Source organism: Eleginops maclovinus, chromosome 1 (assembly GCF_036324505.1).
Source record: "Eleginops maclovinus isolate JMC-PN-2008 ecotype Puerto Natales chromosome 1, JC_Emac_rtc_rv5, whole genome shotgun sequence".
In the NCBI taxonomy this organism is placed as follows: Eukaryota; Metazoa; Chordata; class Actinopteri; order Perciformes; family Eleginopidae; genus Eleginops; species Eleginops maclovinus.
Genome location: NC_086349.1, coordinates 14,041,392 through 14,064,403, shown reverse-complemented (window position 1 = coordinate 14,064,403; position 23,012 = coordinate 14,041,392). Strand labels below are relative to the sequence as shown.

Here is a 23,012-nt window from a genome sequence, read left to right as displayed (position 1 = left end):
TAAACTCAAGAAGAATAAATGTCAACATATGTCGGGTGACAGGCATGAAGATACTTTTCCCTCGGCCGTATCGGGCCGTATGGACCCTGCAATGTTTCTGGGTCGGCTTGACGGGCAGTCGAAGCTGCTGGTGCGGGCTCTGCTGTGTGGAAGCTCCGGAGCATATAGAGCTCTGCAGGTCTTTCGGCGGCAACAGCGAGCCAACCCCGACATGTCGTTGTCTAACTTCATAGAAACCCTCTGCCAAGACGAAGTATGCGTTCCAGATGGGACAGGACAGCCACTCGCAGTGTAAGTAAAAGTACAACGCAGTATGGTTTCAATTATTTAATGTAACGTTAACCTAGTAATATAAGTAATTGGAGCAGCATTGTTTTGTTAACAAAAAGGATCAGCAGAAACACAACGCCATATGCAAGGTTTCAAGGTTTCAAGGTTTTATTGGTCATATGCACAGCAGATACAGCGTATATGTTGGCAATGAAAATCTTATGTCGCGTGCTCCTCCAACAACTCAACATGCATGGTGCAAAAGATAAATAAAGTAGTGCAAAAAGAGAGAAGAATATTTACAATATTAACAATAAAGATTTGAGGATGTGATGTGCATTACATCTGAGTTAAAACAAAGTCTTAACTTTCTGGGTCTTCCTTTGGATATGACCCACTCCGTTACATCCAACATCATAGCACTCCTTTGAGAGCAACATTTTATAATTGCATATATTGGCAGGAAATAAAAGTCCTTGCATGATCTTTAGGTGAATAAGTTAAATAACTAAAAATGTGGAACGTTATATAGAATGTATTGTTTAGATTTTTGCCAAGTCTAGGAGAAGGGGTCTCATGACAATTACTTGAGACATGCAGTGGACATAGGAAGGAAGGGGTAAATATGTTATTCCCCTGAAACATATTTATGTGCAAAACAATATCTAGAAATGTGTATAATATATGCTAAAAGAAATATCCATCCATGTATTTCCTCACCTGCTGTAGTGGACCCCTGGTGTGGCTGTTTACAGCATTATTTAAAAAAAACCTGCTGTCCTTCATCCATCTGGTCTACTTGAGTCTTCCCCGCCCCCCTGTCCTCCATCTTCTGGAATGCCTCTGCCAGGACCCTCATAGAAATCCCTGGATGATCGCTATGATAAGACAGCTGGAAAGAAACCTGGAGGCCCACAATGAGGAGCCTCTTTACACTCTTCACTGCAGCCAGAGACTCAAGGAGCTGTCGCAGCGTTTGGTTGGTTCTGATGAAACAGCAGGATGGTGCTTCAGTGGTCCAACATCTGCATGTGAGAGTGCATCTGGTTCATCAGAGCTGGGGACACAACGGAAAAGGAAGGGCAGCTTCCTTGCTCTGGACTCTGATGGTGAGGACACTCTACAGAAAAGTAAACGGATAAAGGTGGATATCTGTGGTAGTGAAAGTCTAGATGCTGAAGAACAAAGTGCAACAGAAGAGAAAACAGGACAATTAGGAAATGATGCCACAGCAGAAACTACTGCTGAAGAAAGGAAGCCAGCAACAGCAGAAAGTCCAAGTGATGTTCTGCCTGAACATATAAAGGTACAGTCTGTCAACTGCATACAGGCTTTCTCTTTACTATACCACCCAGTATAGCAATTTGACTTCTTCACCACACATTTGGAAACACATGGATGCTACTATATGAACATCTTAGCCAAACATTATGCCTTTTTTAAAATTTATTAGTATACTCACAGCAGCAGAAATGGAGAACTGAGTAAACTTTAACATTTGTTATTTATCTTAAGCAATATCTTTTTTGCTTTTATGTTATATTTTTTTCCAACTTTGTTATCACATATCAAGCAGTCCTAGTTACTTTTCAACTGTAAATAGTTTCTAAAGTGATCTAATTCAGTGCATTAATAATAGGAACATTATATAATTTTTTATAGTATATTAGTTTAAATAACTAAACGTGTCTTTGTGTTTACTAAGGTCTCTGTTATTCAAATGAAAGAATTACTTGACAGTCAAACAGAGGTAAGAATAAAAAAAAAATTCTAACCACCAGGTTTATGACAGACTGAGAGGACATGTGGTTTTACTGTAATCATTATTATTATGTGTTTACAGTGGGACCAGAGCTCCATGGAGGTGTTTGAAGTGCTGAACAACTGTGACCCTGTCCAAGTATGTCCTTCAAATTTGAATTGTTAATGTTTTACCCCTACAAAAATACTTCTGTAGATGTACATAATAGTTGTATTATAAACGTTAGTACATTTTCAACATCCGCCAAGGTAAAGGACCCCAAAGTGCAATAATGATGCACTTGCTTTACATTATCCAGCTTAAATGGATCCTTACTAAAGACATTAATAGTTCTGGGTCAAAAACAAACAGAAAAAGCTTTGGGGCTTAACATTTTGTTTTAAATGTTCTCCATTGTTACCTAATCCTCTCAAAAAAACATATAGATGTTCATATAGATAAATTGCAATTTATGAATTGAAGATTTGTATACACAGGTCAACACAATATTAGATTTGTCTTTAAATGTAGAGTATACACAACACCAATACACAATAAGAACAAATGACACCTTTGCGTGCTGATTAGTGGAGAAAGCACTCATCAAAGACTTGTCCTGTTCAGGTGGAGCTGTTGTGCAGCATGCTGCATTTTCCAGACTTACCGGAGCAGATCCTGCCTAAACTCTGCAGCAGTATTTTGGCTCCCTCTTTCGACTTCAGCTACAGCACGGCAGCAACCCTAATCAAGAGTCTCCTGCTGCAGAAGGTCCTTCTCTCAATGTACAATGGATGAAAAAGTGTGTTTCTGTGTTTTGACACTGACAAGATATCATTTCACTGCAGATCCTTTCCATGTCAGAACCGGCCTCCAGATGTCTCGTCACTGCGGGGACGTCGCTCTGCAGCCGCTACCCCAGACCCATGTGCCATGCTCTGATTGGAACAGTTCTAGAGGATAATAACATTGGTGAGGAAAGGGTTAAGCTACAACTAAGTGCAGTTTCCAGTTATAAAAACAATTCGGCCACAACATTTTAACGTGTACATGAGTTACTTCTCATTTGCTTTGTTTTCAGGGAATCCACAGGCTGAGCTGCTGAACAGACTGATAGAAAGCTGCCTTGACTCCCATTACAGGCTGCTGGTTCTCCAGTAAGAAAACACATTAATATGATGTATTTACTTCTGTACTAAATTAAATAGGCACAAAATAATGATGGATTCATAAAAGCTTGATGCAGTACTTTTACCCTTCAGAATGACATTTAAAATAACGTGGAGTGAGGCAGTGCTCTCCATTATCCACAGCTTGCTAGACTCCAAGGTAAGATGATTGTTATTCATGTTAAAAGTGCAGTGGTGCCACTTAGTCATAACACTCTTTGTTATTAATTTGCCTGTTTTTTGTTTTGTTTTCAGCCTGACCTGAGTGAAGAACTGTTCACACAGTTCACAGAACAGCTTTTAAGACAGGGTCCTAAATTCACAAAGTCTGTGAAGTTTGCGAAAATGATGCTAACAGTCCTCACCAAATATAACAGTCATGTAAGTTTTTCAAGGTCTTTCAACCCCGAATAGGGAGTTTCAGGCTTTTGTAGTTGCAGTACACAAACCAGTAAAAACATTTGTACAAATATGCAATATAAAGTTCCACAACTTCAACCCTTACACATACCCACTCACACAGGGAAGGCATCACCAAAGACCATTGCTATGACATACGCACACACACACACACACACACACTGAGCACTATTAAGTATTCTGTACATTTGTATCATGCATAAAGCTCTGAATAGTGGATGAAATTTGTATGTAATCTTTCAGCATGTGTATCAATCTGTTCTTCCAGGTGACAGCTGAGCACAAACAGTCCCTGCACAGCTGCCTGATGTTAAATGAGACCTTCCTGAAAAAGTCTCTCCTATCTGCTTTGAAAAGACTGGTGCACTCATGAGGTTTCATCTGACCTAATGCATGTTAATAAACTATATAAACAAGATCTACTAAAAAGGTGTACTTTTTTGTCAATTTTTGTTTAACCATGACAGATTTTTGCTTGAAAATTAAGCAAATCCTTCCAGATGTTTGAAACAGAAAGATATCAACAAAATTCTGTCTCTTAATAAAAAAATGTGTTCCATAGCTTAAAGTTATATTCATCTCAGAATTAATATTATTTGCTTTTTCTTTTTCTTCTTCGTCTTACTGTACAACCATCACGACACTTGGTAGTTGAAAAGATATCCTGCCACTTGTTTTGTTTAACCATGGTGTACTTATCTGCTATTGTTTTTTGTTTTTTTTACTACTTGTGTTTTTTACTATTAATAACGAGTGAATATTTGATCCATCCCATTATTGTACACAGGTCAACTAAATTAGATTTTTTTTTAAATGTAGAGTATACACAACACCAATACAAATACAGTCAGAAATTATAATTATGTCAATATCTCAAACAATGATTAAATGTTTTTTACAGCGGTAGTAGGTATTTCAGAATCATTTATGAAACAAAGAAGAGACCAAGTACTATTTTCTTTTTATATATATGCATGTCTATTCTATCTTTTTGTCTGCACTATACTTCTGCTAATAATAAGTAGGGTAATAATACACATTTCCCTGTTGCGGGATAAACAGGAATTCTGATCCTTCTTATTATTAGTGATATTAATACCTTATTACATTATGTCTAATTCTATGGAAAACGAGTTGTTTCAGAAACATCAGTTCAAGTAATAATTTTTCGGTGCTGGGAATTCCACAGCTTTTTTATTTCAAAATCAGATTGAACAGATTTACTTGCATAGTTTGCTTATTAAAGCGCATTGAGACTAATCCTGTGCTATTAAAAAAAATTGACCTAAGACCTTATAACTGTCATTAAATTCTAATTCAAATTCAATTAGGAAAGAAACAGGTTTTTAAAAAGAATTACAAACAGTTAATAAAATACTATAAAGCAAAGTAATTTTATATTTTGGATAGATAATTGTAGTGTTTGTTTATAAACAGTTTGGGTACTAAAATAATTATAGCATACTAGACTAGCTACACGAAGCTTTTGGTGATGACGTCAGCACACGGGCGCCTTTATTTTGCGTCACTTCCCGCTATACTTCCTTTTCATCTCAGCGAGACGACCGGGACGAGTCGCAAAAATGAGGTTAGAGGCATTTTAATGAATAAATGTCACAATTTAAACGTTAGTCCCAATATAATGGATCGGTATCACCCTTATAAGCATGTAGTTTTGTTATTTTATACGGAAGTCGTGTAATTTCGTGCAGTTATTGAGCATTATGTGAGGCGGAATGAGACCGGTTCATCTTCCGCTGTTAATACACCACGCTGAGTTTCAGATGCAATCCGCCTTCATCCACACATTTAGAGCGATTTTTAGAAAACAATTAAGCATCGGAAGTATTTATTAGATCTCCTTGCTAATATTTGATGAAGTCTTTCGGAGCTATGTATCAATTTTTATGACTATTGTCGCCGCCATAGAAAGACCCAGGAAGCCGGGTATACGGAGGTGTTCCGCTGGTTTCATTTGCTTTAACAGTATTTCTAATGTTTTCTATTTCACAGTAAGGTCTCCAGGGACACGTTGTACGAAGCAGTGAAGGAAGTCCTGTCGAGCTCATTGACCAAGTCAAGAAAGTAAGTACACCTGTGAAAATGTGTGTTTACCTCTACCTTTTAGATAAATTACATGGATGACAATCTATGGGTTTCTTTGCAAATGGTCTTATCTACAATGATATGGCAATCATTTTTGACAATTGGTTGATATTCATTCAGGGACAACTAAAAGCACGACCATTACAACTTCAGCAGTACATTTTAAGAATGTTGTATCTTACTAATAATCCACATACCTTAAGACTACAATGAAGTGTGGTGATAAATTGTCTGTCATAGCTGTCCAGATTGGGGTAAACTCATTTTTTGTAAATGTTTGATTTTCAAATAGTTCAGATTTATGGGATGGCATGTCTAACTTTATGTATCTGTAGGTTCACAGAGACGGTGGAGCTGCAGATCAGCTTGAAGAATTATGATCCCCAGAAGGACAAGCGTTTCTCCGGCACTGTCAGGTTCGACCTTTTTCCTGTTTCACCCAACCTTTTCCCTGTGTGCTTCCAGCCCTGTCTGAGTATTTAAAAAAGCCTTGCCTATGTGGCAAGTGACTGAAATTTCAAAAGTTTGCAACAAAGTCCAGACAGGCCTGGATCAGATATGGAGAAGTACTCTGGGTAGTCTGACTGAGCTGACCCGGCCTTGGCTGGTGACGGCGATGCAGACGGACCCCTACCCTGGGTCTTAAAACATGAGGGGAGGCTTTGAGTGGCTGAACTTTTTAAGTTCATGTCCTCATGCCGACCAATTTACTTTGTGTAACCAAAGAGGTCAGCTGGACACCGACCACTGAGGTGGTATGGGTAAGACTTTTTCTATTACAAAGTAAAATGAGGAAGGTGTCATTTGAGGGTGGCAGAGTATTTGAGCTCCATTTTGTAATTCAGTATCGTCTTCCATCATGCTTAATAGTTTCCCTTTTTAATCTACACAATGATTTTGGTGACAAGAATACATTGATAAATGCAAAGCATGATGTTTGCAGTAGAGGTGCACCGGCAGGTGTTCCTAACAAACATGCAGAAGACGTCTCAACCTTACCCTGCCATACCTCCAACTGATGCCCCCATGTTTTACGTGGGATTTGGCTCGGTGTCTCTAAAGGTTTTGTTGATCTGCAGGCTGAAGACTCTGCCCAGGCCCAAATTCTCCGTGTGCGTCCTGGGAGACCAGCAGCATTGTGACGAGGCCAAAGTAGCTGAGCTGCCACACATGGACATCGAGGCTCTCAAGAAGCTCAACAAGAACAAGAAGATGGTCAAGAAGCTTGGTAAGATGATGGCCCATTAGTCTTATGATTTGTGATCATTAAATCCATTCATTTTTAGGGTTTTATACTTTTACTAATGAACACTTTTTCCCTTCCTCGCTGTAGCCAAGAAGTACGATGCCTTCCTGGCCTCTGAGTCTCTGATCAAGCAGATCCCTCGTATCCTGGGTCCTGGGCTGAACAAGGCTGGCAAGTTCCCCTCCCTGCTTACCCACAATGAGAACCTGAACACCAAGGTGGATGAGGTCAAATCCACCATCAAATTCCAGATGAAGAAGGTAAGCTCAGCTCCAATAAAAATAAATAAATGCCACTTCTAATCTCTCCTAAACACTGAAGTCCTGTTGAAGAAATGTGTGTTGTTGGGTTACTAAATAAAACGCACTTTTTTGCTGTAGGTGCTCTGTCTGGCCGTGGCTGTCGGACACGTGAAAATGACAGAGGATGAGCTTGTCTACAACATCCACTTGGCTGTCAACTTCCTTGTGTCTCTGCTTAAGAAGAACTGGCAGAACGTGCGTGCCCTCTACGTCAAGAGCACCATGGGCAAACCCCAGCGCCTCTACTAAAGGACAGCTTTTCTATCAATAAAAATGTGGATGCTCCAAAGTTGCCCGTGTTTGGGAGTTTTTCTTGTTGGATTAAAAACTTGGTGTTTAGTGTTGACATGGAAGATTCAATTTATGAGTTGCGGATATTGGTAAAAACTTGAACTACCTCTTTCAAATGCTTAACATTGAATCCAGATGTAGTATCTTGGTTCCTATTTGAGTATAATTTAGCAAACAAATGTTCAAATCGTTATGGGGTTATTTGGCTTTTATGGGCAGAGTAGTAAATGTACAATAAACTAATATTGCACAACAAAGCGTTGCCATCCCTTAAGTTCAAAGGTTAAACAGATATTTTTTAAAGAATGGAATTGAGTCTTTTTAGTTAAATATAACTGGTCCAACTGTGGAACTTTGTAATGTGGTGTTTCAGTAGTTTCCTACAGTTCCAGTGGGACTCATCTTGATTATTTTAAGCAGCTCATATGGTATACATTAGATTAATAAAATGTGAAAGCCACAACTGCTGCACATGCATTATGGATCTATACAAGACTTGGTAGTATTGTTACTTTCGGGGACAATAGCACAAAGTTTCAGCCCATATAAAGGTCTAAATGAATTGTCAACAACGTTCTCCATATCAACCAATTGGTAATACTTCAACAACCTGGGAAACGTTTCTTGGAGTAATCAGATATGAGAATCCAACCATAGAAATGAGGAACATTTTGCACATGGATTGATTAAATACATGGGTATTATAACAAATCATGAGGTAAATCCCAAAAGTATAACACAATTCTTTAAACAGTGCCTCTTTATTAGGTGGGATGAACCTGTTTGTGTTGTGGAGTTGTGTTGGTGAGGAAAAACACCAGCATTTGTTTACCATTAATTATAACACAGGTAGAGCCACGGTTACCCATGAGCCTCTTGGGGCAGAGTGCTGCTCTGACTGTGGATCTCTTAACAGGATTATCTATTCTAAGGACAGGAAAAAGGCTGAAGGAGGAATGACCCAAACACAGACTGGACCTTATTCCAATATATCCGTGTTTCCAGCAACTATTTTAATCCAGTGTTGACTGTGGGGAGGATTTGAATAATAGTTTTTTTTAAAGGAAGACATTTGTATAATCTCTGTGCAGACATCAGCGGATGTGAGGATGAACGCTCAGGTGAGTTAAATAATCTGCCAGCTCTCGTACCTGCTCCTGTTCACACTGTGTAACACCTCATTTGCAATGATTGGGTCATGTTTCTGAATATTAACGGCACAATTAATGAACTATTCTTTATTTTATTTGACAAACATATTAAAAGTAGATATGATTGTTGAAAGAAGTCATTCACTAAATTAATAACACAAATTATTTAAAGTAATGATGTTAATGTATTATTATTTATTTGTACTGAAAGGGTATGACTGTTTGTTTTTAGATTCTATTCAATATTGATTTTTAAAAAAGGGAATGTTTTTACATATTTTCAGCCTGTTGCAGAGACAAACAGTGACAGCATGCCCATGATGCTGCTGGGCAGTGAGGACAGCGATGAGGGTAACAGCCACAAAGTGTTGATCAAAGGTCCAGGACTCAGTATCATACTGTGCATTTTAACTGGGTTGTATCTTTACTACAGAAAGCAGTGAAGAGGAGCCAGCAATCACAAGCTGGAACGATCTGTCCATCATAGAGCGTGTGGGCCTCAACAGGTGACATGACATATTTATATTCAACAAATGATATCTAAATAACATGGTTTAATCTGACTTTTCATTAAACTCCACAGTCCGGATATGTCAGAGAAAGATTTAGAGGTAAGGTCACCTTCTTCTTCTTCACTCAGTCGTCTGTTCAATAGTTTAGATTTAAAAAGCCCTCACAAGGTTATAAAGGCCTTGCATTGGTTAGGAAAAGAAAACCTGTTTTAATGTTGATACAGTCACCTCACAATTGATTGATGAAAGCCTTGAACAACTGGCAACCTTTACTTTATATCTTTCATTTCTAACCCTTTGTATATTTGTGTTTTAAAGAGTGTAGGTCATGATTTTGTGCGGAATATTTTCAATGTCTTGGCATTATTTATAACTTCAACTAAACTATTCCAGCCTAAAACCTAAATATCTAAGCATCTGAACCTGAGCAGTAAAATACATGTTCTTGCGTGCAGATGGCCTTCTGTCAGATCGCCATGGCCTTCCGTTGTGATCAGTATACCCTGAAGCAGAGGCTGCAGGCGGAGGAGCATGCCCGCAACCTGGCTGAGGAGAACATCCAGCTGGAGCTGACCCGAGGCAGGGAGACTGTGGAGGTGCAGTAAAGGACAGGTGATGTGTAAGCTTTAATGAGAACACCAGTGCAGGCGCACATTTGTGTGTTTTTGTGTTTTCAGACGCTGAAGGACCTGTGTCTGGACAGTAAGCGCAGTAAGATCCTGCAGAGGCTGGAGCTGTCTCTGGACATCCTCAGTGGGACAGTGGATCGCATCTCCAACACAGCAGAGGTGCTCGGCGCTGTGCACCAGGTACACTCAGCTGGCTCCACTAGACTGTGGTCTCCAACCTGTGGGTCTGGGGTTGCAGTATAGACCCCCAGCATCTTATATTTTTTTCTCATTGTGGCAGGTCATTGAACATTTCGACTGGCCTCTTTATTTTTTCCGTCTCTTCTGTAATTATCGTTTGTAACATTAAGCCCTCACATTTTTGTAATGAAATCATTAATCTTTATGAGTAAAATGTGTAAGGAAATAAAAGGACCTTAAAATTGAACTTTCAAGAAAAAGCTGTGTTTCAAGAGTCATTAACTGTGAGTTTAATTACCACATAAAGTAACAACAAATCCAAAGGATACACACATGAAGTGAAAGCTCTTATTTAGAACATGGGACCAATATGTTAAAAGACTAAAACATGATTAAAAAGTGTTTCAACAACAAACAAAAAAACCTAAAATAAAAAAATCACCACAATTAAAAACAAACAAACATTGATATCTTTTGTTTTCCGATGATATTTTATTGTTCTGACTCTGGTAGGAGGCTCGAGTGAGCCGTGCAGTGAAGCTCAGGCAGCGACTTAAATGTATTTTTTCCCTCACTGTTGCACGGTAATGAGCATTCCTCTACTCTGAGAATTTTTTCTGCTATTTCTAACATCTTTGATAGATTAGACTTTAATCCCTAATTTCAGAAATCATTTATCTTTAAATAAGGAGAATCTTTCAAGAAAATTAGGTTACCATCAGTGCTTCTATAATGTCCTGTTATTAGTTACAATAACATAAAATCAGAAGGATAAATTACTGAAAAAGTTTGTCCCAACGTGGTCCCAAGACATTACATCTCCACAATACAAAAAAAAGGGAAGAAGAATCCCAAATCAGAAAACAATGATATGTTTTGTTTGCCAGTGATGTATATTCTTTCTGCCTTTGATAGGAGGCCCGAGTGAGCCGCGCAGTGGAGCTGATGGTGGCTCATGTGGAGAATCTGAAGAGACGACATGACAGAACAGTGGTGGAGCTGGAGGAGACCAAGAGCTCAGTCCAGCCTCACATCCCCTGCAGGAACATCAACGACCCCAGAGCATCGCCAGGTCTCCCATATTCTGTATAGTGGTGTTTTTCCTTTTATGACATCATGTAGTATTATATATATTTGACTGACTTTGTTGTTGTAGATCTAGAGGAAAGTGACGGCATAGGCAACATGTCTCAGCAGGTATGCAGATTTTTGGTTATAAAACCATCTATTTCAGTTACAAATACTTTTTCAACACTTTAATCTGTTTTCATTTGTGTGATTTCAGAATGTTAGTCGTCGCAGAGTCAGCATAACGCTGATTCACAGCCAATCCATGGTAAAAAGGTTTCCTTTGTCAACTTTCTTTACAAATGTAATCATCCAGTAAGCCAGAAGAGTGTCCCCCTCTTGTCTCTACAGGACAAGATAAAGCGAGACGTGAAGAAACGAGCTACCAGGTCCTACAGCAGGGACTCCTTCCTCCTCAGCTCACTTCCCCGCCTGAGCCTGGAGTCCGGCTGCCCTCCCATCACCAGCGACGATGCATACTCTGTTGATGACAGGTCAACTAGAGACTCAACATCCAGGTTTTTTTCTTGGACACATGCTCAGCATGTAGACATCGTCTGATCTCCCTTTCCTCTGTTTTCTTTTCAGGCCACAGGATCCAGATGAAACTGCTTCAGAGGCTCCAGCTGCTGAGCTCCCTCCACCTTCAAACCCCAACCCAGAGCAACTCCCATCAAAACAACTGGCCCCCAGAAAGTTAAACAACAAAAAGTATAAAGTCACACCACACTTAACAGCCTGCAGTAAACACCACTGTTGCCTAAACCCTTCCTTTCTAAAAAAGATTGCTCTTCTTTTACGAGAGTTTAAGAATTACATTTAAGTAACAGACGTCTTTAAGGCTAATAGAAAACCTGCAGTGTTGCAAAGGTAATATTACAAGATCTAATATTTTATTAGATGCTTGATTTAATGAAAGTCCAACCTAATTATTGTTATTAAAAACAACTCACCAAGAGAACAGATATTTGCTGTTTGACTTGTTGGTGCTCCAGTCACAAACATGCAAATCTCAAACATCAATGTTCATAGACAAACCATCGAGAATTGTAGTTGTGGGAATTTATCTGACAGTTTTCACAAAACTACAACAGTTACTTGTTGCATTTATTTGATAAATTACACATTGTTCTGGTAATATGCACCACTAAAGCAAAAATAATAGGCGGAAATGTCAAAGGACCTAAGGATGCTATTCCTTTTAACATAACTTTCAGGCTCTATCTTAAAGACCACCATTTTGTAAGAACTGAATTCAATATATATAAAAAACATTTAGCTTCATCAGTGTGTCCTCACTGGTATTGTTATTGTTTTAAATAAATATGTTAATATGGATTTTAATCTCTATCTTCTGTTGGACTGGGGAAGGAGGTGAACTGTGACTGAGAGGCTTTATATATTAACACAAGTAGTAACTACAACTTCAAAACACAATAAATAAAGAGTATTTTCTTCTGTTGTGTTTGTGCTTTGAAACATTTCATTCACAGTAAACTGAAACCACGTTATGTCACTGACTTTGTTACAGTTCCCCTCTGGATACCTTGCGACAGCGACACAAGGGCAAAGCTGCGTTATCGAAGAAAAAGGCCGACAAGGATAAAAAGAAGACTAATGTTTACCAACAGCTTTCCATCAGCACGTAAGTCAACATGTGATTTAAGAGCCACTGTGAGGGTATTTTCTCTGGACAGACACTGACTGCCCGCTCTCTCCAGGTGTACGTCTGTATGGAGGAAAAATTCCCTGTCTCTCTGGCTGTATCGCTGCCGCTGGGCGCTCGGCTGCATTTACCTGTTTGTGCTCCTCTGTGTCGTTTCACTCACTTACCTGTTGTGGAAGCATCTTGATGACGCACCTGAGCCGTGAATATCATCATCGGGATGCTGTCTAACTGTGTTTAGAGCTGAAACACCTGTGTCTTTGTATGAAAGTATAAAATATATTTTTGGTTTTAAATAATCTCTGATCTTTCACCTTCAAGGTAACAAAGCCACACGCTTCACTTTCAGCTGTATTTTTTAATCATAAATATATCAAAACTGATACAATCACTCGGTTAGTAAGAAAACACCAAACTGCCGTGAAAACATTAATCAAACCACTGTTTTAAAGCATCAGTGATTAATTACTAAAAGTTAGCAAACGTTAAACTCTCACATCATGGTTAGATGTTAAACTCTCACTATATTTAACTTCAAAAAAAGAGAGACGCATGTTCAAAGTCATATCAGCATTTTGTTAATAAGTCTACATGTTGCAAGGGGGAAACTCAGTAACAGATAAATAAAGAATACAATATTATATTAAGATTTGGAAATGTATTCAAAAACTTGTGTGAATGAATTTCATGTGCAAAATGTGTGCCAGACACAAATTCTTCAAACACAGCCAATGTGTTTTAGATCTGTTTGCGTGAACCTTGATTCACCTCTGAATGCTTTTAGAAATATCTATTAGAAAACCATTTAATATAAATAAAACTGGAACACGCCATACATTAAGTTTTAAGTTAAAAAACCACTGCGAAAAAGAGAAATGCACTCATCTGGGTACCGAAAGGTCCGCGTTCTTTGCATCATGTCAACAAACAATCTCACAGAGAGTCCAAATAAATACAGAGATAAATAGAGAGGAATATGCAGAGGTCTCAGTTACACCTGGCTCACGATCTCAGCGTCCTCCGCAATGAACCACTGGAGTGGAGTCCCGTCTGCAGCTCTCTGGAGAATCACATGACCCAAACCCTGCGGAAACAGTCATGAAATCAATGTTCACCTCAAGCATTCAGTCAATATACATATAAGCATCCAGGTAGTTAATCAAAAGAAGAATTTTCAGCCATTTAATTGTCATTATTCTTTAAAAAAATCAACAAATAAGTCATTTTTCAACCAAAATGCTGATTACTGCATCTCCATGTCATTCGTGTCGCATAATATTTAAATCGTCATTCCAATGTCAACTTAATAAACACATCTCGAAAGGCATTGTGTGATATGATACTAGGTATTTCTTTAGTCAGTAAAATTGTGTTTTGAGCAAAAAGCATAACTTTTAAATGTAACTATCCCTTTTTAATTGGTTCCTTTTGTGTCCAGTTTATTGTTCACTAACTCATGTGTTGTATTTAAGCTGGTTAAGCTGGTCAGTAAGACTTACCTTTCAAAACACTTGAAAAAGTCATCCACATTTTTTTCGATATATTAATATGAATTTATTAAATAATCGACAGACCAGCTGCAGCCCTGATAACTTCAGCAAACTTATTTCTTAGGGGCATTTGTACTTTTTAAATCATAATCATCACCAACCTGTGTGAATGGAGGCAGATGAGGAGAGGTTGGGCTCAGTGGGCTCTGCTGATCCGCACAGCTTGGCCTTAGCTTCTGCAGCTGATTCCTCTGATGCCACGACTTCAACTCCTCTGACACGATGTCCCTGGGCAGCAGCCTGACGGCATGGTTCGGGTACTCGTTCAGTGAGGGCGTGCGCACCAGCCTGGTGTACGGTGGAGGGGGCTTTAGGATTCTCCTCTGGGACAATGCTCCCTCCTGCCAGTGTCTCTGCTGAGGGCTGAGTGCCGGAGGAGGAGGAGGAGGGGACAGGAAGCTTTTTCCAATGTCTCGGTCCTGAGGGGAGAGGGGGACATCCTGGGCCCTGATGTAGCCGGGGCTGGAGTGACACTGGTTGTTGTTCTTGGGTGAGCTGGGGAAGGTGGGGATCACTTTCTTTTGCGCTCCGTAGTGGAATCCGTAAGGCGGCGGGCAGAGCTTTGGGATCTCTGTGGGTTTGTCCCTGCTGGGGGAACTGATGTAGGAGGAGGAGGAGTGCTCTGAGCTGCTGTCCTCCGAGCTGGACTGGTAAGGACGTAAGGGCAAATACTCTGGAGTACGCACCATGAAGTCAGCTAAGCATCGTCGCTGAGGCAGCCTAGTTCGTCCCCGATTGCTCTCTGAGCCCAGGCGCTCCATGTCAGCAGGCAGCTTATTTTTGGGAAGTCTGAGGGGACAAATCATGAGAAATTGTAAAATGATAGTACCCATTGTTGTTACAAGATTCAAAGTAATGTAATGCTGTTGCTGTGCTTAAGTGTGCTAGTGAATCTTGAGTTCTCTGTACCTGAAGGACTGGGTGTACTGTCGGCGTACGTGCAGCTCAGGGGTGGAGGGGGCGCTGGTGGAGTGGTTCTGACGCAGGGCCGCGTTCTTTATAAACTGAGACAAAGGAATTATGCTCTCTGCAGATATCTGGGTTCCTGCTGGACTACTGCAAAAAACAAAAATAGAAAGCATGATGTCAGATATGGAAACAGGCATTCAGATTCTTGTTTATTTTGTTTGTTCTTAAGTTTTTATATTTGAGTCTTGCTGACACCAGGGTTATTATAGTAAACTGAGACACCCTCTTCCAGATGGGTTGTTATGACACGTTGAGACTCTTACCTGGACCTGCTGCTGCCAGCAGAGCGAGGGTTTGGGGGATTCGGGTAAGGCAGATCCAGACTGGACTCTTTCCACGGAGAGTTCTGGATAGGCGAGCGCTCATACTCCACGCTGAGCTGGCTCGATGACTGGAGACTGCTGGATGATAGCTGGAGGGGATCTGAGTAGCCCAAAACTGGAGGAGAGAGAGGGCTGCACGAGTCTACATCTGTGGACGATCACAGAAAACATCAAACATGTCAGTTTCATGCTGCTTTAAAATAACACCAAGCTAAATGATCATTGATACTTCTAATTCCTACTGCAGTACTTTCTATGAGGCATAAACACACTTGTCATGAAATATAATCTGGTTATAGCAATGTTAACTAATAAGCCCTCAAAATATTCAGAATACTTTCAATGATAATCATAACACATTATAAAGTATAAGCTAAAGCATCATAATAGTTTATAATTGCTTTATTTACTTGCAAATGATATCATACTTCCCATATTTATAAAACATAATACTATTAACAATGTTTTTTTATCATACACTATATGCAGTATAATGATATATATATGATTAGAATGCATTTTAGGTATGGATTGCAAAAACTATGTCAGTGAGTGACCTAATCTTTTAAGTCATTATAACATGCTTTATATTATGGAATGATAATTGTTATAAACCATGAATATGTTCTTATTACTATACTCGTACAGTCCTATAAGATCATTATAATGCATTATAATTATGTTTACAATGCATTATGCTGGTGCAAACATAAACAATCTTAGATAGTAAGTTTCAATAGAAGGTTACAAAATGAAAATAAATCATAAAAAATGTTTATTTTTGTTAATGTTATGTTAATTTATTCGATTCAGTTTTTAATGCTAAATAGTTTCTTTAAAAAAAGTATTTTTATTATGTTTATATCTTTTTTACCTACTATTGCAACTTATTTTCCTACATTGTTTATCTGTTTAAATGGGCGTCAGGAAATGGTCTTCCAACACTTCCTTTTAATGTATGTCCTAATCTAAGCATGTTGGTCAGAGTCTTATATTTATAAATGTACTCACCATCATCCAAGGCCGCCACATCAGACAGGGAGCTGTCATCAGACATGCACAGATCTGCAGACAGAAAGGAAACATTTGAAAGATTTCCATCAAACCCACTGTGTTCATGAGTGCAATGCGCAGTATGTCCTGAGGAGGGCGCACGTTTCCTCACCTTTGTTTTTGCTGTTAGAGATGCTGATGCATGGAGAGTTGCATTCACTCTTGATCCTGTGCTGGAACACGGCTTCCTGCAGATCCTTCACCTTCTTCTCCTCCCTCCTGCACTGCTGCAGCCGGCTCTTCTTCTGTGGTTTGCTGAGCTTACCCTCCAGGGATAGTTTGCGCGACGCCTCATAAATTTGCCGCTGAACAGCCAGGTCCGTTTCCAGCACTTGCAGCTCTGAATCCTACGATAAACACAGGTTCTGACATTTAGTCCAAGCTGATAAATGATAATCTCTTTAATCGCACAAAAACATTATCCACTGATGGAGACCCCTACCTGTTCATTCAGATGGATCAGACCTTCGTCAAGCTTGAAGGAAGCTCCGATCCTCCTTCTGACCCGGGGAGGTTTCTCATCTGGCATCAGAGGATAATCTGAGGGCAGCTCACCAGTCAGCTCCTGTCAATAAAAAAAGGTGATGATTACAAAAGGGGGAAAAGTGAGACACACATCAAATGCAACTCTAACCAATCTTCATTAAGACCAATTTTAAAGGTCCCCTACAATTATACTCTTTTTCAACAACATATTATAGCTATCAGATATAAACATATCTCTGTTTGGCTCAAAATCCCTAACAGATCATTCATTGTATCATGCCATAAACCCCTCTGTTTCAGCCCTGTTCCAAAACTGCTGATGCTGTTTCTGTAGCTTTAAATGCAACCGAGCTGAACACCCCCCACGCCCCTCTGCAAAAAGTGTTTGGTTTGAAAAAACACAATAGATGAGGTTCGGGTAATAAGGTGAGCGGGTGTTACCTTGGTTTGTTATTGGCTAATGGTGGCACAACCCAAAACAATTACCGGTATGTGACATCACAAAGAGGCCAAAATCAGATCAGCTCATTTTTATATCAATGGATCAGGCCAGAAAGAGAGAGAATCTTTTTTCCTGAAACTTTCTGAATATCTTTACACATAGTGGACACATACAGTATATATGTGTTAAAGATGTGAAAATGTGGATTTTGCACAATAGGTGACCTTTAAATTACATTATGTACATGTTTGAATCTAGAAATGACTTACGGCCTCCCTGATGCAGAGCTGCCTGAGCTCCAGCAGGCAGAGCTCCAGACGCTCCTCCAGAGACTGGTGCTTCAGCTTCAGGGCTCTGGTGTGTGTGGTCAGGTCCTTCACCGGGGACACGGGGCTGTCTGGGCCTGCACACACAGAAAATCGGTTAAAAATGTAGTAGATGTAGATGGTAATGTGCCTTTAATGGATGAATGTATTGATGTCTTTTATTTTATTTTTGCTGGTATCTCAAAAGACAGACACTGAGATTTCCAGGGCAAATCTGCCAGAGGGACAATAACTTAAGTCTTAACTTAAATAAGGCTTTCTTCATCATATTTTACCTCAAAGTTTTCTTTTTGTGTGCCTACATTGTGTGTCAAATTCATTTTGGAATGATAAGGTTGCTTCTGCAAAATCTGCAAAATAATGCTTTGGTGAAACTGGAGTGCATAACATGATTTTATTTGTTCCCAATTTTTAAATCTTTTTAAACTTCATGTCAGCAATCTTACTTGAACTTGCTCTTTTATAATCAGTGTTTTAGTTTGACTAGGCACAATTATCTCTACACGACACACACGGAAATCTGATGTGGTATTTTGTGGAGATCTTCTTACCAGAGTGTACGATTATCCCGCTGTCCGTGTCACTGATCTCCTCTTTACTCTCGATGGCCGTCATCTCGACTATCTGCTCTTAAGTTTATAGAGGTACCTGTTCAAATAAGCACATATAACTGAGATTAGTAGAAAATAAGATTGATCACTTGTACAGATTCCCCTGTTGTTTTCACACCACATGGCTTCATTCATGCTCCCTGCTGCTGCTTTACTTAACAAAAGTGAATGACTGGCGAGTGTCTTTTCACACACTTATCCATGCAGCTCTCCATCCCCCCCGTCCTCCTCCTCCACCTCCTCCAGCTCTTTCTCCCTCACAAAAGAGGCAGACCCCCACGGTTGACTCGACACATGTGCGGGGGTTAATCCGAATCGTGGTGCCATGGTGACGGGGCACGGTGCGGCTGGCTAGGAGAGCGTGTCTCCATGAGGCGTGTCAGAGGGCGTTTAAAGAGCCCAAACCCCGAAAAAGAAAGCAGATGGCCGCAGGAATTACCCCACTCATGGACTGCACCTGTTCCCCCCACGCACCCCTCCCTCAGCTCCTATTCAACCAGTGTCCAGAAAACCCTCTGGGGGCTTTGAAGTGAAAGAATGTCTCAATGCTGGGCTTGTCCACGTAGCATCAGATCACAAGGTCCCTGCTGACTCCTGCCCATTTCACTAACACACTTTCACAAACAGACGAGCACAATTCATTTTTATGGCCCGCTCGTTTCCATTGTTGCTGCCCATAAAAACATCTGACTGACAATAAACAAAAAACTAGATGCGGTGGGAAACGACAACAAGAAGAGGAAAACAATGACACGGCAAATTGGAACAAACATTTAGGAATAAGTCAAGGCCTTTAAACCCGGCCATGGGGTCTGTGGGTTCCTGTTTTGGTGAAATTGCTTCAGGACAACATTTTTTTTAGGTTAATCAATTTTTCCTGGATCTCACATGACAGCCACCACCCTAGGCTTCTCTTAAAGAAGTCCTGCAGATCAGAAGAGACACTTTTACAGGCACTGGAATCATTAAAGGATATCATTAGCCTCAGGTATTACTTCAAGAAGTATCTTTATTTATATCATGCAAAAGAATCCTCATTTCAGAACCAAATTAAGTGCTGTTAGTCAGGAATAAGGCAGACAATAACATTTTTTTTAAATCAAAGATAAGTAAGCAGATATTTTCCAGATTAATTGAGTAATTGTTTGGTTTGTAAAATGTCAACCCAAAGTTATTGAGTTTAATATGACTGCCAATTGAGTTGACTAAAAGTAGACTAATCTTCCCAGCTCTAGTCCCGAGTAAAGGGAAGGCGAGATGAAAACAGACATCGTATAAATGATTGTGATCACAAGGCGGCCATGTATAATCCTCAACTCTCGTCTCATCCTCTGTGTTTGGAGATTGGTATCAGGCCTTCCTGTAGGAACCAGGAGGATACAGAGGAGGACAGGATATTATTGTGTATCTCAGCAGCCTGACCCATTCACCACCGCAACTCATGTGAACTGACGCAGCTATGAGCAGCTGTAAAGTACAATGAGGCACAGGCTGCTCGAGTCAGTAAAACAACACTGCAACAAAGGCCCTGTATCCACCATCCAGCCTCAATAATCTGCTGTGGGCTCAATATCTGCTGACAACTCGTTGTGGGGCCAATATTGAGACAAGGCTGCAGTGAGAGATGGGGAAAGGAACAGTGCTGACTTTTTACTGTGCAAGATCTGCTGCTTGCTCAGACACAAGTCTCCATGCTGCAGCCATCTCAAACTAAAGACGTCAACAGGAATCCAGCCTGGTAATCAGAGACAGGCATGGTACTGCGGGATTTACCCACCTACACCCCATAACTCTCTGAAGACTTTCACAAGAGTCTGTGGTTGGAGGTCTAGGCTGTGTGAGTGGGTGGGTGCTTTCGGGTAAAACAGCAGTTCTCACTAGAAGTTGCAGTTATTGCAAAGACGTTGATGCCATTTGTCATAGCTTGCATACAAACCCTAGAGTTGAGGGAGTGTTGAAATCATTCTCTATGAGAGAGCCAAAAAAACAATACATTTCTTGATCGAGCATAACAGGAATAGCAAGTCCATTTCCTGTAGGAATAGCTGCAGATAGCACAGTCTCCATCCGGCTTGATTGATGTAGTCAAAACATCTTGATTGCGGGGCATGTGATCATCACTAATGAAGTCTATCTAGAAACGTGTCCAAGGATGGGACCCTCCCTCCCATCCTTGCCACTCAGCAGACCGTGACAGTGTATCATCTACGGAAGTGGGTGATTATGGCAACAGAACATGATGTGGATTCACTGTCTCCCAGACTTCCCCCACCACCCTTTCCCATGAGCCTTTGGAGCTGCGATCTCCTGGAATGCCGCCACCACCGCCGCGTTCATTACCACTGTGGTCGGCCCTGGAATTACCAATGGGGACCAGCCTCACCGAGGAAACAGTGAGGGATGCCTGAAACCAGACCGAGGCCTGTTTAAACCCTGTAATTAAGACTCTCCACTGAGTGCTGATACTATGGAAGAAACCAAACGACTTTACAGCATGCCTTATTTCAGAGTCTGACGAAGAGCCAAAATCCATTCAGCAAAATGGATCCACTCTGCACACAATATGGGCTGCTGGAAGAAAAGTGCATCAATGTGGGGGACTGGCAGGAGAAAAACAATTAAGTGTTTTGTTAAGAACACTGGAGTCAGATCTGTGTCTTAAGAAGCAGCACTGGGTGTGCAAACTCCACATACTGCAGCAAACAGTGGTGGAAAGTAACAAAGTATATTTACTGATTTTATGTACTTAAGTTACATTTGTAGGTGCTTTTAAGGAGCTTAAGTATTCTTACCAGCTGCAGCATTAAACAAATTGATGCATCATACTTATAATCCAATGTGATAGTATATACTAAAATACTATAAAAGTGTAGTTTGCTATACATAAGTACAAGTATTTCTTCCACCAATGGCAGCAACATGCAGTCAATAGGCTGAGATAGCATAAAAAGCCAAGGCTATTTTGAATATATATAATGTTATAGTCTATATCAAAGACTGAAACACTTTCAGGCTCTTACCTTTGTCAGAACAACATTATTAAAAGTGCAGGGGTCTTAGTTTTCCAGCAGAGACAATGCAGGGGTAACAAGCACCATACTGGCCTGCGCTCAGTCACTGGAGGCCATATGCTGGCCAGACACACCAGCTCTGTCCCAGCCAAACGATAGCGTAAATACAGAGCACAAGAAGAGATGCTCCATTGTTCCCCAGAGGCTGAAGGGCTGACCAGGGATCATGACACCTTGTCCCTCTGAGTCATCATTTCTGAGGCCTCTGAATGGTCATCTCAGGGTATTGGGGCAGGATGTGGTTACAGATTTTCATCCACAAGTACCCACCATTTACAAAAGAACAGGGGGACTGCGGGGGCAAAACCACACAGAGGTGTTGTCTTTAGCACCACCGTAACACATGCATGTCTATCAACATGTGGACTGATGGAGATGTGTTTATTCTTCAGGAGTGGGCACAAACAACTGCCAGCAACCAGCTTGCTGCCCCAATTCAATTAGAGTTGTTAATCAGTGGAAGCATCATGTTCATATTCATGGTAAAATACGAACACGTTACTACACTGCAGAGACTCAACCTCTCTTCCAGGGAGTAACTGTTGTATACTTGATTGTATTTTTTAATGAAGAAGTCAGATCCCCTTTCAGATCTTCTGGTTACTTTACTGTCAATTTTAAATCATGTGTAAAAGTGTACTTTTTTCAAAGTAAATACATATGACTAGTTTACACTATCAAAAGATATGCTTTATATTTTCTGAATTTTGAATTTCAAGTCTGTAAAGAGACTGATATTTGTAAATGCAGCTAGGAAGAGTACATTGAAGTGATTTAGGACTGTAAGTAATAGAAACATTAAATACTCAACGTTAACTCACATAATGTATGCGCACATGACTTGTTAATGCACTTTAGTTACTTTACAACACTGACGAAGAGTCAGCCCTTGTCTTTATAATATTAACCACATGGTTAAAGACTTATTTGCAGCCCAATTAGCCAATTATTTTAGGCTATTGGCTCTATTGAAAAAGTTTACCGATTTGCAACAGTAACACTGCCATCACACACTTCATCTTAACGTAATGCTGGTTGTATTAATGTTGCTCCTAATTCGTTTTCCCATTAAATGTCATGTTGTTAACCTACGTGAAGTATCGTGTACTCACCTTGAGTTTATTATCTTCTCCTCTATAGCATCCTCTCCGCTGTGTTCAGACTTTCTCTGCTCAGATGTGAAAGCGACGCTTGGGACATCAGTTTCAGTCAACACCACTGTCCAGTGACGGGGGAACCATGTAAGAGCTATTGCTATGACTTCGTTTTTGACACGGAAGTGAACTTAGTTTTACTTTGAATGGTCTTATACACTCTTTACACTCTCTCAAAATTGAGTTGTTTACACTGAAATAAGTTTTTAACTGGGAAAATAACTTTAAGATGTACCAGTTTTCTCCCCGGACTATTTAAAAATGGTTCGGTCCGACGCT

At 40.2% G+C, this 23,012-nt stretch overlaps 4 protein-coding genes across 8 annotated transcripts; 3 read left to right on the top strand and 1 right to left on the bottom strand.

Moving 5' to 3' along the window:
- Nucleotides 1–19: 19 nt before the first annotated feature.
- On the top strand, nucleotides 20–4,026 carry fance (FA complementation group E). The gene is made up of 10 exons (XM_063907771.1): nucleotides 20–291; nucleotides 1,000–1,576; nucleotides 1,976–2,020; nucleotides 2,114–2,170; nucleotides 2,636–2,779; nucleotides 2,857–2,980; nucleotides 3,090–3,165; nucleotides 3,271–3,337; nucleotides 3,433–3,558; nucleotides 3,866–4,026. The coding sequence occupies exons 1-10, from the start codon at nucleotides 29–31 to the stop codon at nucleotides 3,968–3,970; spliced, it is 1,584 nt and encodes a 527-aa protein (XP_063763841.1). The 5' UTR covers nucleotides 20–28; the 3' UTR covers nucleotides 3,971–4,026.
- Nucleotides 4,027–5,101: 1,075 nt separating this feature from the next.
- Nucleotides 5,102–7,543, top strand: rpl10a (ribosomal protein L10a). Its single transcript, XM_063888342.1, has 6 exons — nucleotides 5,102–5,185; nucleotides 5,611–5,682; nucleotides 6,039–6,119; nucleotides 6,783–6,931; nucleotides 7,037–7,209; nucleotides 7,330–7,543. Exons 1-6 carry the CDS (start codon nucleotides 5,181–5,183, stop codon nucleotides 7,498–7,500), a joined length of 651 nt encoding a protein of 216 aa, XP_063744412.1. The 5' UTR covers nucleotides 5,102–5,180; the 3' UTR covers nucleotides 7,501–7,543.
- A 901-nt stretch (nucleotides 7,544–8,444) lies between these two features.
- Nucleotides 8,445–14,013, top strand: si:ch211-163l21.11 (inositol 1,4,5-triphosphate receptor associated 2). Of its 2 annotated transcripts, XM_063877253.1 has the most exons (13): nucleotides 8,445–8,663; nucleotides 8,978–9,044; nucleotides 9,127–9,199; nucleotides 9,277–9,304; nucleotides 9,661–9,801; nucleotides 9,883–10,014; nucleotides 10,930–11,086; nucleotides 11,171–11,211; nucleotides 11,300–11,350; nucleotides 11,434–11,576; nucleotides 11,671–11,793; nucleotides 12,614–12,727; nucleotides 12,804–14,013. In XM_063877253.1, exons 1-13 carry the CDS (start codon nucleotides 8,652–8,654, stop codon nucleotides 12,952–12,954), a joined length of 1,233 nt encoding a protein of 410 aa, XP_063733323.1. In that variant the 5' UTR covers nucleotides 8,445–8,651; the 3' UTR covers nucleotides 12,955–14,013. The 2 variants fall into 2 exon arrangements, with proteins under 2 accessions (XP_063733323.1, XP_063733924.1); XM_063877854.1 differs by lacking the exon at nucleotides 8,978–9,044 and having other exon boundaries at nucleotides 8,464–8,663.
- Nucleotides 13,098–22,835, bottom strand: inavaa (innate immunity activator a). 4 transcript variants are annotated; one of them, XM_063873755.1, is made up of 10 exons: nucleotides 22,692–22,835; nucleotides 18,449–18,545; nucleotides 17,841–17,974; nucleotides 17,086–17,208; nucleotides 16,756–16,990; nucleotides 16,602–16,655; nucleotides 15,531–15,738; nucleotides 15,208–15,354; nucleotides 14,400–15,087; nucleotides 13,098–13,832 (listed from the first exon to the last, which is right to left on the bottom strand). In XM_063873755.1, the coding sequence occupies exons 2-10, from the start codon at nucleotides 18,510–18,512 to the stop codon at nucleotides 13,740–13,742; spliced, it is 1,746 nt and encodes a 581-aa protein (XP_063729825.1). In that variant the 5' UTR covers nucleotides 18,513–18,545; nucleotides 22,692–22,835; the 3' UTR covers nucleotides 13,098–13,739. The 4 variants fall into 4 exon arrangements, with proteins under 4 accessions (XP_063729825.1, XP_063732148.1, XP_063730552.1 ...); XM_063876078.1 differs by lacking the exon at nucleotides 22,692–22,835 and adding an exon at nucleotides 21,529–21,823; XM_063874482.1 differs by lacking the exon at nucleotides 22,692–22,835 and adding an exon at nucleotides 18,704–18,925.
- Between the last annotated feature and the right edge of the window lie 177 nt (nucleotides 22,836–23,012).